At 54.2% G+C, this 17,448-nt stretch overlaps 5 protein-coding genes across 5 annotated transcripts; 4 read left to right on the top strand and 1 right to left on the bottom strand.

The window, feature by feature from the left end:
• Nucleotides 1-522: 522 nt before the first annotated feature.
• On the top strand, nucleotides 523-3,784 carry BO82DRAFT_389570 (cora-domain-containing protein; the record flags this gene model as incomplete). The annotated part of the gene is made up of 4 exons (XM_025638459.1): nucleotides 523-932; nucleotides 1,020-3,047; nucleotides 3,124-3,326; nucleotides 3,414-3,784. 4 exons carry the CDS (start codon nucleotides 523-525, stop codon nucleotides 3,482-3,484), a joined length of 2,712 nt encoding a protein of 903 aa, XP_025495682.1. The 3' UTR covers nucleotides 3,485-3,784.
• Nucleotides 3,785-5,310: 1,526 nt separating this feature from the next.
• On the top strand, nucleotides 5,311-8,458 carry BO82DRAFT_185470 (putative phospholipid metabolism enzyme regulator). Its single transcript, XM_025630467.1, has one exon. It carries the CDS (start codon nucleotides 5,521-5,523, stop codon nucleotides 8,317-8,319), a length of 2,799 nt encoding a protein of 932 aa, XP_025495681.1. The 5' UTR covers nucleotides 5,311-5,520; the 3' UTR covers nucleotides 8,320-8,458.
• A 1,119-nt stretch (nucleotides 8,459-9,577) lies between these two features.
• Nucleotides 9,578-11,662, bottom strand: BO82DRAFT_185446 (Zn(II)2Cys6 transcription factor). Its single transcript, XM_025630466.1, has 2 exons — nucleotides 10,933-11,662; nucleotides 9,578-10,844 (listed from the first exon to the last, which is right to left on the bottom strand). Exons 1-2 carry the CDS (start codon nucleotides 11,548-11,550, stop codon nucleotides 9,672-9,674), a joined length of 1,791 nt encoding a protein of 596 aa, XP_025495680.1. The 5' UTR covers nucleotides 11,551-11,662; the 3' UTR covers nucleotides 9,578-9,671.
• Nucleotides 11,562-12,106, top strand: BO82DRAFT_185477 (uncharacterized protein). Its single transcript, XM_025630468.1, has one exon. It carries the CDS (start codon nucleotides 11,776-11,778, stop codon nucleotides 12,073-12,075), a length of 300 nt encoding a protein of 99 aa, XP_025495679.1. The 5' UTR covers nucleotides 11,562-11,775; the 3' UTR covers nucleotides 12,076-12,106.
• A 2,008-nt stretch (nucleotides 12,107-14,114) lies between these two features.
• On the top strand, nucleotides 14,115-16,741 carry BO82DRAFT_371855 (DUF3824 domain-containing protein; the record flags this gene model as incomplete). The annotated part of the gene is made up of 4 exons (XM_025637291.1): nucleotides 14,115-15,228; nucleotides 15,265-15,900; nucleotides 15,956-16,270; nucleotides 16,329-16,741. The coding sequence occupies 4 exons, from the start codon at nucleotides 14,115-14,117 to the stop codon at nucleotides 16,739-16,741; spliced, it is 2,478 nt and encodes an 825-aa protein (XP_025495678.1).
• Between the last annotated feature and the right edge of the window lie 707 nt (nucleotides 16,742-17,448).

Genomic DNA, 17,448 nt, shown 5'->3' with positions numbered 1-17,448 from the left:
CTCTCTCTACACCTCTGACTCTTCTTTTCCGTCTGCCTGCTACCTACTATCTCAACACTGCTTCTCCTCTCTGGACAAGTCTTGTCTTGCGCATACCCCCATGTTCCACCCAAGATTGCCTGTCACTCGCCAATCGCTCCTCATTCGTCGCCCCGGGCCCTGATGAAGTGTCTTTGCCTGTGCTATGCTGAGCTCGACAAGCCGTCCAGCGCCTGCATGAACATCCAACCTTGCATTCTTACAGATCTCCCCTCGCTCTCGTCTTAGTCCGTTTCTTTCTGTGGCCGTATTTTTGCTTTGTGACTTGTTTTAATTATTTTATTTTTGGCTTTTTTTTTCTTTCCCAAAATAGACTCGGTGCGCTGAACTAGATTACTCGATTGATGATTCATCGATCTAGCTATTGGTCCTCCAGTCTTTTCTCCTGCTGCAGTCCTGAAAATCCGGACCTGTTGATTTTCGCTGCCACTTGCGCTTTTGGACCGATCCTCGTGCATGCGGCCCTAAAGCCCCTCAAGCATCATGCAGCCTACACCGTCAACTCCCCGGCAGACCGCCCCCAGCCCTAGCAAGCGCTCTGTTCACAACGGCCGAGGGGCGGACGCCAATTCGGGAACACCTCGTACCTCTGTCAACTTGGAGACTTCCCGGCCGGGCATGAAGGCGGACGATGGTACAGCGAGCAGAGCAGGAACGCCCAAGTCTACCAAGCGGCGAAAACCCCGTCATCGGAAACGCCGCAATCGCCGGCATTCCTTCCTCGGTGCAGAAGATTCTCACCCTGGCGCAGGTGGATCGTCGGTCGCTGATCCTGAGGATCTGAGCATGATGGCAGCAGGGCAGACCAGCACGCAGGTACCCTTGCCCTTCTACAACCTGAGGCGGGACCTCAGCAGCACGAGCCTGGAGAGCGAGGCCTTGCTGGATCATCGGTATGTTGGGTTCTGATCGATACCCCTGCGGGTTTCCAACCTTATCGCTACGATCTGGGGTCGCTAACATTGAACATTGCGGTGCAGTAATCAACCTTCTATGCGGCCTCGGAGAGACAGCCGCCTCGGGCAGTCCTTTCGACCGGGTTCGCTCTCGACTCCTTATCGACTTGCTGGTGAGACCGGTTCCCGCGGTCTATCGTCGAGGGGGAAGTCCTATCGGGCAGGGGAGGACAGCGACGGAGAGGATGTCAATGATCGAACGCCATTGATCCCGCCATCCTCGGCCCATAGCCCTACAGTTCCCCGATATGGGACGGATTCCAAGTCCAGTCCGTTCTCCTTCCGTCAGCGGCGTTCTTCGGGTCAGTCTGGCTCGTCGCGATGCTCGCCCCGGGCGATCCCGAGTCCTGGCCTCGTGGAGCATGATCGCGACTACGATATCAATAATCCACCGTCCATGCCCACCTCGCCCAAACTGGGGCCGGAGATGAACTATGACGATGCGGTGGTGACGGGGGCGGAATTCGACTTCATGCTGGCCAAATCCATTGACAACCGGATGGAGAATCTGGCTCGTTCACACGATGTGCTCATTGATGTGGATGCTGGAGGGGCCAAGGGCCCCCAGCCGTCCATGGGGTCCTCCCCTCCGTCGCCGCACATGGCTCCTCATGACGGCCTCCGGCGCCGGAAGACCATGCCCGCGGAGGAAGACGTCTGCTTCCCAACGGAAGCAGCATCGGAACTCGCTGACGAGGACGAGCTGCGGGCGCCCCGGGAAGACCACCGTCGACGACGGCGCCACCGGGAATGGCCCGAGCTGTCCGTCTTAGAGGAATGGAGTCGGCAGGAGAAGGAGGAGCGATCCGGGGCCCTGCGTGCCAAGACCATCAGCGAGCCGATGCTTGTTGAAGGTCGTCTTCGTCCTCAGTATCGACTCTGGCGCCGGGAAGAGGACGAAGCGCCCTACCGGTTTACTTACTTCAACGAGGAGTTCCAGAGCACCATCCATGCGCAGACTATTTCCGAGTTGGTACAGCCGGGTGGTAGTTTCCGCGAGTTGTTCATCCCCGATCCACCCGAGCTGGAAGTCTCATCTGACGAAGATGAGAGCGAGGCGGAAGACCACCACGGGGAAGAGGCTCCAGCCAACCACTATGGCAGCCGCCAAGGCAGTCAGCCGGGTAACGGACACAGTGACACTAATCGGACAGGATATTTCAACAGCGCCAACCACGGCGGTGATAACAATAATCACAATCATAACAACCACACTCCCAAGCAACATCCACGAATGTCGGTGATCAGCGAGGCCGTCTCGGACGCTCGAACGTCAACAGACGTCTCCCCCGCCCGGAAGCAGAGCCAACCGAAACCTAAGCGCTACGGGCCCCGGCCAACCTTCTGGCTCGATGTGCTGTCCCCGACCGATACCGAAATGCGGGTACTGGCCAAGGCCTTCGGCATCCACGCGCTGACCACGGAAGATATCATGATGCAAGAGGCGCGCGAGAAGGTGGAACTGTTCCGGAACTACTACTTTGTCAACTACCGGACCTTCGAACAAGACCCAAACAGCGAGAACTACCTCCAGCCCGTCAATATGTACGTGGTCGTCTTCCGCGAGGGGGTGCTCTCCTTCCACTTTTCGCAGACGCCTCACCCGGCGAATGTGCGGCGGCGCATCCGGCAACTGATGGACTACCTGATTCTGAGCTCGGATTGGATCTCCTATGCGCTGATTGATGACATCACCGATGTGTTCGGGCCGTTGATCCAGGCCATCGAGGATGAGGTCGATGAGATTGACGAGAAGATCATGCAGATGCATTCCGATGAGCGCGGGCTTGTGTCGAATACCAAAGACGACGAGAAGGACAGCGTCGCCACCTCGTTGGCGCCCGGCGAGATGCTCCGGCGCGTGGGGGTCTGCCGCAAGAAGGTCATGGGGATGTATCGACTGCTGAGTAACAAGGCGGACGTGGTCAAGGGGTTTGCCAAACGGTGTAACGAGCAGTGGGAGGTGGCGCCCAAGTCGGAAATCGGCCTCTACCTGGGCGATATCCAGGATCATATTATGACGATGACGAGCAGTCTGACCTACTATGAGACGTAGGTGTTTTTTCCTCCCCACATTCTTGGTCACGGCGGTTCTGTGGTGTACTGATGGGGCGGCGATGCTACTTAGGCTTTTGTCGCGGGCGCATTCGAACTACCTGGCGCAGATCAACGTTCTGATGAACGAACGGCAAGAACAGACCGCCGATGTGCTAGGGAAGCTGACGGTGCTGGGAACGATCGTCCTGCCGCTGAACATCATCTGTGGTATGTGGGGGATGAACGTCAAGGTCCCGGGGCAGGATGTGGACAGCCTGACCTGGTTTTGGTCTAGTAAGTTATTTTTGGTTTTTGATCCTTATCTCCACGGTTGGTGGGTTGCATCTTTGGTGAACTAGAGTACTGATTGCATGGATACAGTTACCGGGGGATTAATTCTGTTTGCTTTCGCATCATTCTACATTGCCAAGCGCGTGTATGGGATTGTATAGGGTTGTTTTGGGGGGGTGGTAAATTATTGTGTGTTGGCGTCCTTCTGGAAAGCTTCTTTGGAGTAAGATCGGAGGGAGAGAAGGTGCCCTCGTGACAGGTGTGGGGAGGGATTAACGGGTTAATCGTGTGATACTCCTGCTGTCATTCTTACCATTCTTATTGCTGGAGTCATTCCTGGTCTCCAGGACTCCTCCTCCTTGCTTCCTGTTTTCTCTTCGAATGGTTTGTCTGTATATACCGGAAGTAAGCCAACCAGGCGGGAAGCAAGAAGCAAGTCACAGTATCTCCACCAATGTGAAAAGTATAGTATACTCAAAGATGAGTGAGATCCGGTCTATCCTTGAAATGGATACGATTGTTTCAAATATCTTGATTACCTTGATGCGGTAATCTTAATGATCTTATTAATGGTTCTCACGATCTTAATAATTCCAAGGCAAAGAAACCCAGAATGGGGGCTCGGATGAAGTCATGATGACTGGGGGAAGATCAGTACAGTCATGTACATCTTGTGACAGGCAGCAAGAGAGGATTCCCCTCACTCGGCTGGTAATCTTACCCAAATTGCGTCACCGGTGGTAACTAATGTTTCTTTTCTCCTTCCTACTGTCTACGCGGAACTACTCCGTACTCCGGAGTAACTCACGCTTCATTCTCTCTCAGGGTGTACTCTCCGTTGTGTGGTGTACTTTCCTTCTTGTTCTCTTCCTCTCTCCCTCACACTCACACACTCACACACACACACACTCTCTCTCTCTCTCTCTCTCTCTCTCTCTCTTTTTCCTCCTTCATCTTTGGTTATTGTCCAGGATGTGAATCTTGTGAATCTTGTGAATCTCTTCCTCCACTCTCTCCATTCCCATTAGCCACCTGTGAAGACACTAGAGCTGCCGGTGCCTTGACGTGGGCGACTGTCATTGGGTGTGAGGCCGCCAGTCCCCTGAGTGGGCAAAAAGCAGCGGGTGTCGCCCTTCGAAACTGGAAATCTACTTTTTTAGTTATCACCACACACTGTACGTTACCCACCACTACCACTACACCACCATCATCATCATCATCATCAATGCCACCACTGCCACTACTGCCACTACTACTGGAACAACTCCTCCTCCTCCCCCCTCTGGCTTCTTTTCAACCTTCGCGAATGTCCTTGCGTCCTGCCACTTGGGCCCGCACCTGCCAATAGAACCCGCCCGCCCCCTCCTCTCGATTCCTCCACCCTCCTCCAGCCTATCCACATCGCTCTCACCTGATTTTATGCCCTCCTACCGTCCTCGACTAACTCACCAACGGCTTGGAAGCTTGTTCTAGACGTTGTCCATATTTCCCACCACCTACACCCACACACACACACACACACACCACCACCTACCACCTACCACCTACCACCCCTCCTACTGCTCAATCAAGTTATGTGCACCATTGTCTCCGCCCTTACGGCTTTGGTCTGCCTGGATCTTTACTTGGTTTTTTCCTGACTCGACCTTTGCGCAATTCACCTACATCCTCAGTCCCCAATATTCTCCCCTCCCCCTCCCCATTCCTACAACCTATATCGGCTGCTACCGCTACCGTGGAGACTCTGTTGTTTATCCTCTCCGCGTTATCTCGATAACGGTTTCTCCCGCTCCGAGGTGCTTTGTCCGTTCGCAGCATGTGGCTGGCCTCCATTCGCCCTCCGACTACTCTTTTGACCGTGTAACGTCGTGTTGTACAACAGGAAACCATTGATTCGCAAGTGCGGCGACCACCCAGTGGTGTCTCTGCGGTTCTGCATTCTCAGGCTGCGAATCTCCTGGCCCTTTTGGCAAAATCGGTCCCTCAATCTGGGCTGTTTCCGTGTTTGCCTTCTCTAATCGTTATTTTTCCACGCCCTGGTCCCGGCTTTCCCGCGCCCGCTTGGTGCTCACCGAATTTTTCGAGTCCTAGTTTCCCCCTCTTCGTGTTTGCCTTCCACCGACTCTTATCCTGGTTCCCTCTCGGACCTCCTGATTTCTGAAAGGGTTGTCAGCACATCTCTGACGCAGCAGAAGTCATGGCGGCGGAGTCCGAGAGGTCACCTCCTCCCCACGGGACCGCTGGCGGATCTAGAGTGGCCCAAACTGATGAGGCTGCCGCTGCTCTTGCAGCGCCTCGTCGATCTGCCAGTGAGAGCGACATGATGGAAGTGCCACGTTCAACCTTTAGATCCCAAATCCAGGGGCCTGCCGTGTCACAGCTGCCTAAGTTCTCGCATGTCGTTCCTGGCATCGCCATCCCGACGCCCACCGCTCCCTCCGTTATATCCTCTCGTGAAACCTCCCCGGTCCGGTCCTCTCGTCGCCCGCGCAACTCACCTTCCACCCCCCGGATCGCATCTCGATCACGAAAAGGCAGCGTCGACCGGAGTCCGAATCGTTCTGCCTCCAACACTACTACTTCGGGAGGGTCGGGCACCGTTCCCTCGGCCACAGCCATCCAGCGAGCATTATCCAAATCATCCAAGCCGCCAATCCTCAGCCCGCCTCCCAATGCCGATTCGTCTTCCGATGTGCCTAGCCCGGATAAGTCCACCATGCCATTGTGGGCCACTTCGCGACGGTCGGAGCCGGAGACCACCCAACCGAACACCTCGATCAAGCGCTCGACGCCCGGACCGGATGATCATGCGACGAAGACCGATCGAAGTGCCCCCCGGGCCGTCAACCGGGGAAATCATACACCAGGCTCGGCCCTCGAAACTGTGCAGGAAATGGCCAGTGATCAATCCACACCATCGACCGAGACTATCCTGGGGTTGCCGTTACGAGAGGACTCACAACTGCAGAAGATTGATGAAGACGCGACGCCCAAGGCCTCGAGAGTGCAGCATAATGAAAGTGGCAGTGACAGTGGTGGGAATAAGAGCTCGGAGCCGGTCGATAGCTATCGCCGTCATGCACCCTCGGGCTCCCGGGGTTCCAACAATACTATCATCCCGAAACGATCCACTACCTCACTGAGTGGAGGCCCTCGCGCTAAGCCGACCGATGGTTCGGTACGCAATATGATTGTTGAGACCGAAACTGTCAGCTCGATTCCTCAGGTTTCTCTCGGTGTGGTGCCGGGAGATAGAGGCAACACTGGCCGAGTGGATGCGGGGACCCTCCGAATGAAACCCAGTACCGAGACTATTCGGCCCAAGAAAGAGAAGAAGCGAACCCGGAAGCCGGCTGCGCTGACGACAAGCACGGCGTCGTCCAAGGCAGACATTTTTGAGGCGAAAGTAGCCAGTGCCGTAGACGAGGCCGATGTTTCAGACTCCGATGAGACATTCGTGTACGAGTCCAATCCCCCGGATCCGTATCCAGTTCGACAGAACCGGTATCATTCCCGGACCCCGAGCGCGACATCTATGGCTAGTCAGGTCGACCAGCTGGCCGGTCGGAGTCGAGCCGGGATCCGAGATGGGAACCACAGCGTTACGGGCAAGCGAAGCATGAAGTTTACCAATAATACCTTCACTAGCAACCCCGATGACTTTGGGGATGAGACCATACGCAGCCATCCTCGCGCCGATGGCAGCGGCACGCACACTCCCCGGCACCACCATATCGGGCGTTACGGCCGCAACAACAACCTTTATCCGTCCTTGTTCGATAGTGATTCGCCATTCCCTCAGTCTCAGGGCAGTGCCAAATCCCCCCGCCACTTTGTTGGCAATGCCTATCGACAATCTCGACACCCTGGATCACGCGCCAACCCGAATTATCGCACAATCAGTGGTAGCAAGAAGCCACACGATCTTTACAGCTATGATTTCGATGCTGAAGGCGCGGATGATGAACGCACTCCTCTCGTTGGCTCCCCCCGGGTAACACGAAGCCGTCAAAGCGGTGGGCGACGCCCGAACAGCGCCAGTCTCCGCCAGATGGAGTACATGCAGCAGCGCCATCGTGGGTTCTTCTCACGCTACGGCGCATGCCTCTTCATCACCGCTATGCTCTTGTTCGTTGTTGGAGCGATCACGTCTTTCGCCGTGATGACCACGAAGACACTCGTCGATGTGCAGGTGCTCGATATCCAGAATGTTCTGGCGTCCGAGCAGGAAATTATGCTGGACTTGAACGTGCAAGCCGTCAATCCGAATCTGTTCCCGGTATCTATCGACGACATGGATATGAACATATTCGCCAAGAGTCGGTTTGTGGGGACGGACAAATTCTGGCGCGAGCATGATCTTGATACGAGCCCATTCCCTCGGGTGGAGCGAAGCAGGAAAAAGGCGGAGATGGCTCGACTCGCTCGGTGTGCGAGCTCGGTCGGCTGTCAGGCGATTGAGACCGAATTCAGTAGTATGGCACTCGCTCGCGGCGGTGTGGACAAGGGCACTGATCCTATGCCCACTGATCCCGCGGGTGACCCCCAGACTATGTTGCTTGGTCGTGTGTTCCATTTTGACTCGCCGCTGCTGTTGGAGCCGTCGCCATGGCGCTATGAGCCGTCGACTTCGAAAGGACAGATACGTCTTGCTCGTCCCGGCAACAAGACTGAAGAGGGCGGCACAGAACGGTGGGAACGTGTGCTTCAACACCCGTTCGAATTGATCGTCCGTGGCGTGGTTAAATATCAACTACCCCTGACTTCGCGCTACCATTCTGCCTCGGTCAGCTCTAGCATCAAGGTCATACCTGATGACGGGGATGACGATGACGGAAACGGTGACCACAATCAAAGTCCCGAGGGCAACGGCACGGTTACAATATCGACGAAGAAACGTTTCTCACGCAGTTTGCGCCCTAACCGAGACCCTGCGAGCCCATTGGATGTTGTTCGAAACACGTTCCGTGTGGTGAAGCGAGCCTTCACGGCTTAGTTACGATTTCCCGATTTCTTCCCGGCGTTATGGGAGCTTGCAGCTCGAGCGTTCAGCGGTTCCCTCTTACCTCACTTTGCATTCTTCTTGGCAAGTTACGGTTCCGGTAAAATCTATGCAACTCATGGCCGCATACGATTTTGTTTTATCCTATCCTCCTTTGTGATGTTGGATCTGCTTTCTCTTTCCCCTTTGGCCCACTGATGTGTGGTGACCTGACATAAATCTATCGTGATTGACCCGGCGGCGGTGTCTTTTTGAAGAAGGAAAAAGACGTTTCATCTTATGTATGCATCAGCAACGGCGCTTCTATACACTTTTGGGATGTTGTTTTTCATTTGCGGCTCTTGTGTCCGATTAGAGTGGGGAGGACTTTTGGAGAAGGAGGAATGTTGAGAAAGAGACACGCGAGAAGGCAGATACAGGGGCCACACACCTACGGGCGTGGCGCAGGCGTCGCTCTCTGGTCTTGTCTTCGAGTTTTTGTGCTGTCTTGCGTGCCGGATTGGACATCCGTCCTCTCTCGCCCGCTTCCTTTCCATGTCTTATGTATGTATTCATGTATGGTCTCTCTTGTACATAATGTGTTATCCATCCGGTGCATTGAATTGTGCCGTTGACAGGTTTCGTTCTTGCTCTCGCTATTGCTGTATCTCTGAAATGGGGTATCCAATCAAGCCCATTGACCTTCGTAACCTGATATCATCCTCAGCAACATGACGCCACAGGTAGATCCGTGACCGATACCTCGAAGTACTGTGGAAAACGGATCGGCACCTTGCTGGTCCCCTCTAGTCTGAACGTGTAGCCATTAATGGCAATCCAGGGTCAAACATGTACAGTACAGTTACTAATGGTAGTCCAAACTCCTTTTTTTTTTTTTTTTTGCGTAAGCGGCACCCAACCATTGTCTTTAGGCCTGGATCATCAAATCACACTTTGGTAGTGGTTGGCACTGCACATGGACACTGCAGGCAGTCGTTTCCTTCTTTTTGGATTCACACTGCCAGTCAGTCTGTCGCCTCTCGTTGCCACCAATCTTTTATTTATTAGGATTCCCCCACCCATCCCACGGGACCGACGCCGGGCTGATCCAGTTCTGCGGCTGGAGTTGCGCGAGGAGTGGCTCGGGGATCCGCTGCATCGGAGGAAACGGCACGAAGTCACCGGGGGGGTTGATCAGGCCTGCGGTATGGGGGTCTAGCCCGACCAGCGATGCGAGGGCTTGTTGGCCGTGGGTGCAGGTTGTTTCACTGGATGGTAGACAATCAAAAACGATATGGTTAGCCTTGAAGGTATCCAGGACAAGTTTGGGAAAGAGCAAGTGCCCTTAGTCTTTCAGGGGAAGCTCCTCACATGATTTGACGCAGAACGGGCACGGCCTTGCTGCAGAAATTGCTACGGTTGGAGAGGGCGGCAAAGGTCTCGAGGGCGTCCCAGAGGATCGTCTTGGATTCATCGAACTCGAACTGGGTTTCCGGGGACAGGAGCGTCACGGAGAGGGCGACGGCCGCGTGGAAGGCGTGGAAGCTGCCGAGGTAGCTGTTGTACCACTTGTAGGAGGCGTACGCGGGCGACTCGTGGAGGGCTTGGTAGATGGCCAGCGAGGCCCGGGCGGAGGAGACGCTTTTGGTCCGCGCCGCATATGTCTCGGGAGTAAACTCGCCTTGCAAATAGGCGCAGAGACTGGGGCGGAAAAGGAGGAGAAGGAGCTGGTGAATGTTGCTGTAGAGGATGTTCAGGTTGGCCTGGTGTGGCGGCGAGGGGGGTTCGAGGCCGGAATTGAGCTTGTACCGCTGGTCGCACATCTCACGGACGGATTGGATCTGAGTCTCGAGTTGATAGGGGACAAACCTCGGGGACGTATTGAACAGCGCATCGCATACCATCATCAGGACTCGGTTGAGATGAGATTCTAATAGCAGGTACGTCATGTGCGTTGGGTGCGCCGGTTGTCCCGAGAAAGAACCCGTCAGCAAGTCAACATCGTTGATGTCTAAGGGCGTCTTCACATCGTTGGGTGTGATGGTGTTGTGAAGACAGCCAGAGACTATGCTCTGCACAGTAAATAGCGAGGTGAGCCCCATCCAGGCACGTCTGCGCTCCTCCTGCTCGATGAGTCCGAGATCGAATCGGCTGGGATCAACGTGGCAGCCCATGGAGATGGCTACATGATGCGAAAACCCTAGCAGAGTCCAGATGGGAAGACCACGGTGGACTCGAGCATAGTTGACGAGGATCAGAGATTGGAGTGAGTGAATCGAGTGTCGAGAAAGGACATTATCTGCTGCCAGGCATCGCAGTGAGGCCGACCGATAGCGTGCAGATAATGCCTTGATGTTTCGACTCGCCGTCTTCTCGCGCCCGATATCAGAGAGCAAAATCTCATCGTCTTCGAGTGCCGTGACAGCAATAGAAAGAATCGCAAACAGAAGCGCGATCCATGCGGGGGTGACACTGTTGGCGTCGTGGCAGAATTGTTGGTACTCGGTTTCAAAGGTGAGGTCGTGAAGAACGTGGAACAGCTGGATGTTGAGTTAGCAAGTCCCACTCATATGGAGGCTCTCGCGTCAAAGAGTTACAAGGCTGACAGTAAACATGACAACCACTTACAGGCGAGAAGACTCGTAGGTAGATGTCTTTGAGCGCATCGCAATATCGGCGGGGGGGTAGTATCGCTAACAGCTCATCCCGAGAAACATGATTCTTGGCGAATGGCAGCTGCAGATCATCGCTTTCGTCTGGGATTTCGGTCTCGACATTGGGTGCTGACTGGCCCCTGAAGATCGGAGGACTGTTCACCCACGGCAAGTAACGAACGTATCCGGCATTGAATGTCTGTAGAGTGCCTGCGCCACTGGGTAATCGGGATCTGAGTTCTCGGGATCTAACATCAAACGCAGGCTCATACTCGGCTCCACTTTCGGTCCCGCTGGGCGATCTCTGGGGTGACATAACGTCGTTGGACTGAATGTGAATTTGTTCGTGAAGCAACTCTTCGAGGCTATTGATTCGTGCAAGCATCTCATTCTGGTCAGGTGGAGCAGCCGTCATGGCTTGTTGGGAAGCGAGTCTCGGCTGACCCAGGTAAATACAGTCCTCTGCACCCAGACCACGACGAACACAGGTCTGACATGGACGCCCGTCACGAGAGCAGCGGATCTTCCTCGTTCGGCATGCCTGGCAGCTTATAGGCAGTCTCTTTCCGGTCGAGCGATTGGAGGTAGTCATGATGGCGCTGGAAATTTAACTCAGAATAAGAAGCTAGCGTTGGAGCTCACCCTTGCACATGGGTAAACTAGAACAAAGATATGCCGGAATGGGACAGAAGGCCGACGCAGCACCAGCCAATTTACCTTGTGAGTTTTATCAGAGTGCAGAACACAGCATTCTAAGTGAACGGTTCTAAGGACGTGCTGTGTGCTCTTTATATCGAGGTAATCTGTCTAGCAGCCCATGAGCAAGGAGTCTTGTACTGGGTTATCACCTACAATGTCCCTTTTCGGCATCGCCGGTCTAGTCGAATTTTTTTGGGCCGATGCTCAAGAACATGAATGCGCTGGCGTGGTGCTAATTCGACCGAGAAAAGTAAGAGAAGGAAGCTGCTTCACGGAGAATTCCGTCCCAGTGCGACCACGTTATTATCACTTTAAACTGTCGCGTCCGAATCGGTTAGATCGCAGCTTGCATCTAAAAATCTCTTCTGCTGCCTCCGTATCCATTACCTATAACTTCCGTACTAAGAGCCCCCGGTAAAGAACTCAGACTGATTTGGTGGTGGAAAAACTCTAGAAGCATACGCTGTTGACCAATCCGTGCTTGAGGAAGCCGAATCAAAGGGAAGACCCAACGCCTATGGGGGATGTGCGCGGAATGGCGATGACGTCTGCCAGCATCGATAGTGCGTCAAGTCGGGTCGACGGCATTATGGGGCTTGACCCTCAAACCGTCACAATCATTGTGTCCGACGAACTGTGGCTGGGTGCATACAGACTGAGTCCATTCCTGCATCACCGCCACAGAGAACCATGGTTCAGAATCCTCTAGTATAGTCATCCTAGCAAGAAAGGGGGTCGTTTTAAGACTAATCCGTAAATCTATTTATCCTTCTTGTCAATCATTGTTCTTGTTTGAGCTTGCTTTGCAGCAAAGGCCCATATTTCCTTCGAAAGTGGCTCCAGCCACACTTGGGGCCGGGGGGTGAGATTCGCTGCACATGGTGCTCTGGTCTGCTGTCAGAGTATCAGCAGCACCCACCATGCTAGCGTTTTGGCGAGTCCCAAACGAGATGGCGCCTCAAGTCTTGAAAATTGCATGGGTGGTTGAGCCACAGAATAGATTGAGGCGAGGGGTCAAAGCGGCAGTCATCATTCGATTGCTGACACGGTTGAGCCCCGTAGGGCACGTATGCTAGGTTCACGGTTCAAAAGCACCATGCAGGGATTATCGTGCAGACCCTCCTTGAACGGAAAATCCATAACAACTATTTTCATCATGCAAAGCGGGGTTCAGATCATGGTGATCGAAGCATTACTGGATTGCTCTTCTCTCAATTGCTGATAACAGCGTAAAGGTGATACCGAGCATCTAACAGGTGTAGCGTCCTTTCAAACTGCTTGGCCGCTCAAAGTAAAAGGAAAAAGAAAGCCGAAGACCGCAGTGTCCGAGATCCGACTTCGGCAACTCCAGATCTCGCGGGAATTTTTTCCAGTACTCCGTACTTTACACGGTTAAAGCGGATGAGACTGGCGCATCCGACTAGCGTATGAAGAACCTAGCTGAATGATAAAATTTTTCAGTGGATCCCTGCAGTAGCTTAGGGGCCTCAAACCCGGCGTTTACTAGATTAGAGGTTGGAAGAGGTTTGGATAAGGTGCCTGAAACCGATGGTATGACGGCTGTCATTCCATGGTTGAGAAGGAACTGGATAGCCATGTTTTTGATTTCCATGGGAATAATGATTCCGCAGGGACCAAAAACAGATTAAACCTCCTGGCGAGGCTTGCAGATACTCGTAGATCCAAGAAGATAGTGGTGGTGGTTGATGATGATGATAATGATGATGATGAGGATGATGAGGATGATGAGGATGAAAGTTGCAATTGTCACAAGGCAAGAAGCAGTTCCTCACGTGGAGGATCAGCTGGTTTGGGTGGTTTGTCCGCCCTCGCGGCCTCAGGTTTCATTTCTGCCCCTCCCTCTTTCTTGCTTGCTTTATCTGTGCTTCTTTCACTTCAAACTTCATCATCATCGTTCATCAACTTTATTGCATCCTTTCATTTTCCACGTTCCACCTTCTACATTTTCTTCCATACATGCTGCATGCTACATTGCGTTACACCTGGCACAAATTCAAGCACACTGAGCGGATGACGGATGACCAGTGAATCATTGAATGAATGCCCCGGCAAATCACCATTGCGGCCCGGCATACTTAATCTTTGGCGAGGGTTGAATTAACCCCTCCTTGGGTGCCCGTCTTCTCGCTCGGAGCAATTATCTTTGACCATCCCGCATTCTATTTCGTCTTTCTGACGACGGTGTACGTCTGCCTTGTTTCGTTCTCGAATCAAGTTGAACCTTCGTACAGCCATCCGCCGACGCCCGTCGATTGTTGACACTCGGCAGCCTCTCTCGTCAGCCTCGCTTACCCCACTTCGCTGCAGTCCCTCATCTTCTGTATTCTTCTTCTCAGAACTGCTTCTCATCTTTCCTTCCTCTTTTCTTGCAAAAAGCAACCTCCTTCTTCCCATCACTTCCCAATCACCTTTATCCATCTGAAATCGTATTACTTCATGTCATACGTCTACAGAGAGCGCGATCGCGAGCGGGACTGGGATGAACCCCGCTCGACCGTATCTATCAAGCGTTACGTCATCCCCTCGGAGGAGGAGCGTGAGCGTGAACGTGAGCGTGATTTCTTCTATCGCCATGAGGACCCAGCCGACCGAGAGCTGGTTATCCGGCGCACTCATGAGCGAGAGGAGCCGGTGATGATTCAAAGGTATGAACGAGAGGTTGACTACGACTCGCGCTCACTTGACTACCGCTCCGAAAGAGACTATTACGAACGTGAACGTGAGTATTATGTGCCCGAGCGCATTCGCAGTTACCCCGCCCCCGTTATCATTCGTGAAACTCAGCCGATAATCCTTCTTGAAGCACGCGGCCCCGTCTACGTCAATCCACGAGAGTCCGATTATGATATTGTGCGGCGGTCGGAAGTGGATCGCGAGCCTGGCGGCTATTACTATCATCGTCGTGTACGCGAGTGGGATGAAGACCGTCGCTCCCGACGCGAACTGAGCCCTAGCGACTCTGTCTCACAGGCTACCCGTCGTCGCGATGAAGAGGACTACAGCAGCGATGAGAGCATGGTCTACATTCGCAAAGAGACACGGGAGTACGATGATCATCCCCATCGGCGGCGGCATCTAGCCGAGGGTGCCCTAGTAGGTGTTGGGGCGGCAGAACTTCTTCGCAACCATCACAAGAAAGAAGGAGAAGAAGTGCCTGAGGGAGTTGGCCGCCTGGGGCGGGACGTGGGTGCCGGTGCATTGGGCGCCATCGCTGCTGAAGCAGTCTCGCGTGCAAGAGAGCACTATCGCAGCAAGAGTCGTCATCGCTCCCACTCTTTTGATGACGATCACAGATCACACTCCCGTCATCACCGCCGTCATCGTCATAGCCACAGTCGTCGAAGTCGCAGTCGCTCTCACTCCCACTCGCGCGCGCGGACGCTCGCGGAACTCGGCCTAGGTGCCGCTGCTATTGCTGGAGCTGTTGCCCTGGCACGAAACAAGTCCAATTCCAATAAGGACAGACGCAGTCGATCTCGTCACCGCCATGCTGCCAGCTCCACACGGTCGTTGCCGCTGAACAAAGATGGGGAGCGCAGCCAGTCCAAAAGTAGAAAGCATATGGCGGAGGCTGGCCTTGCTGGAGCAGCAGTGGCAGGCCTGATCGAGAGGGCCCGGAGCCGCTCCCGTCCAGGGCGACGTGATCGGTCTCGATCCAAGAGCGCAATCAGGAAAGCCCTGCCAGTGCTAGCGGCCGGCCTTGGGACAGCTGCGGCTACTGGATTATATGAGAAGAACAAGGACAAGAAAGAAGCCTCACGAAACAGGGAGCTTCGACGCTCACGATCTCGCAGCCGCGCCCCTTCAGAGGTTTACTCTGATCCAACGAAGTCCTCTCCTGGTCTGATCGAGTACGGAGAACGCCCAGTCCATGGTAGTATTCCTGCCAACTACTACGGTCGGCCTGGGAGCTCACATGGATACTACTCGGATGCATCTGACCCTGTTGCAAGTGGCGCAGCTGGCTTTGGATCAACAAGACGCCGGCCTTATAGCCGCAGTCGTAGTCGCAGCCGAGGCCGGGAAGCTCGCTACAGTAGCGATTCGTCAGACTCAGAGAGTGACAGCCGGAGAAGACGACGAGGCGGGCACGAACGGCATCGCAGTCGCTCGCGGGAATTCGCCGAGGCCGCTTTAGGAGCTGCAGGAGTCGGTTACGCAGCCCACAAGCTCGCGCAGCGTAATGAGCGCAAGAAGGCAGAGCGAGACAGAGACAGATCGGGTAAGCGAAGGTTGATTCTCTTGAGGTTTTCAAGTGCTGACCAATCATGAGCCAGATGAAGAAGCTGCGTACCAGCATGATCCGTATCCGTCATCTCCTGCTGCCCTTCGGCCGATCGACGATCATCAGTACTACCCTAATACGAATTACTTTCCTCCGCCGCCTGGCTCCGCGCCTCGCACGGAACCAGCACCTTACAACCCTGCCGATTATCCACCTCCACCCGGCGCCGTGCCACCGCAGCCGTATGCTCATCCTGCGCGTCCTGAGTCAGACCCGTATGCACCTCGGCCCCGAAGGGTAGAAGAGAATGTGAGTGCCGCATGGAAATCTCCCCATCACCCCATTACCCAAGATCGCATATCAGATGGTGGGTTCAGGGAAGGCTGCCTTGCATACAAAGGGGCCCTTGCTGACCTGGCATGTAGGTCTAGATGCACGATCATCGCTGAGAACCCCTCGCCCGAAAAAGCGACGACCCCGCGCGGCCAGCCAGCCGGCAAGGCCGAAATCGGTTGCCTTTGACCTTGAATCGGAACATGAAGGACAGCATGACCCCGGATACGAAACGGATGATAGTGACTCTACCATTGCATCAATACATGGCCATGGGCGCAACCGCACTCCACGTCGCCGCCACTCGTTCTCTGAGCCGTTCGCTGCACGTACACGGTCTGAAGATCGGTCCCGCAAAGACGGCGCGGAATCTGATTCCGACTCGACTATCGATTTGCCTGACCGGTTTGACTCGCAGGGACGCCTTTTATCCCAGCCCGAAGATGATCCTTTGGCGGACGGGTTGGAGACACTGCTCAGAGGAATCAACCGTGTCTTTGTTTAGCTGACTTTTGTGGTTTTGCTTTTGCGCCTTATTACCTTTCTTTGTTACGCGTTGTTTATCTTTTGCACTAATGTAGTAACGACGTGATGATCATGACAATCTCGGTGGTAAATGAATGAATGTTGATCAAGTCCGACGTCCGGCCGGAAGGATTTCCATGGCGTATGCAGGAGGGCGGTCACTGGTCGTCACCTGACGATCCGCCGATCTGATCATTTGCCTGAACTGGTGGCATGCATGAACCATAACCATGCGACCCAAGTACTGAGTATCAGAGGAGGTACGTAGGCTGCAGTGGTTGACTTTACTTACTTTGTTCCCTGGATATGGTGGAAGTGACCCAAACCCGGCCCCCTGTTCACATTCTCATCCCATCGCGAAAGAACTGCCGGTACATCTGATCCACATGATCGTCAGGAGTAAACTTGGAGCCAGCGCCAACCTAAGTAAGCCGTAGACGGGACGGATGGCATGTCCTCCTCCCCGCCCCCATCAACAGTACAGTACATATCACAATGTTATAGGTCAGTTTGGATCCAGCTATAGAAGGCGAAGCCTTCTTTTGGAGGCGGGCGTTCTTGTGTTCCCCTCGTAGTGATATCAGACATACGTCCGGAGGTCGCCTCGCGCCCTTTTTTTGACATGCTTTGCACTTGGAGGTCTTCCTTTGCTGCCTATCTGTCTTTCTTCAGGGACAGGAGATGCTT

Source organism: Aspergillus uvarum, assembly GCF_003184745.1.
Source record: "Aspergillus uvarum CBS 121591 unplaced genomic scaffold BO82scaffold_7, whole genome shotgun sequence".
NCBI lineage: Eukaryota > Fungi > Ascomycota > Eurotiomycetes > Eurotiales > Aspergillaceae > Aspergillus > Aspergillus uvarum.
This window is presented reverse-complemented; position numbering and strand designations above follow the sequence as displayed.

Excerpts from the sequence above, each read along its gene's own strand:
- BO82DRAFT_185470 (XM_025630467.1), top strand. The coding sequence starts at position 5,521 with ATGGCGGCGGAGTCCGAGAGGTCACCTCCTCCCCACGGGACCGCTGGC.
- BO82DRAFT_185446 (XM_025630466.1), bottom strand. The coding sequence starts at position 11,550 with ATGACTACCTCCAATCGCTCGACCGGAAAGAGACTGCCTATAAGCTGC. Across the intron at positions 10,845-10,932 it reads ACCTACGAGTCTTCTCGCCT|CTGTTCCACGTTCTTCACGA; the intron begins GTAAGTGGTTGT and ends CTCAACATCCAG.
- BO82DRAFT_185477 (XM_025630468.1), top strand. The coding sequence starts at position 11,776 with ATGAGCAAGGAGTCTTGTACTGGGTTATCACCTACAATGTCCCTTTTC.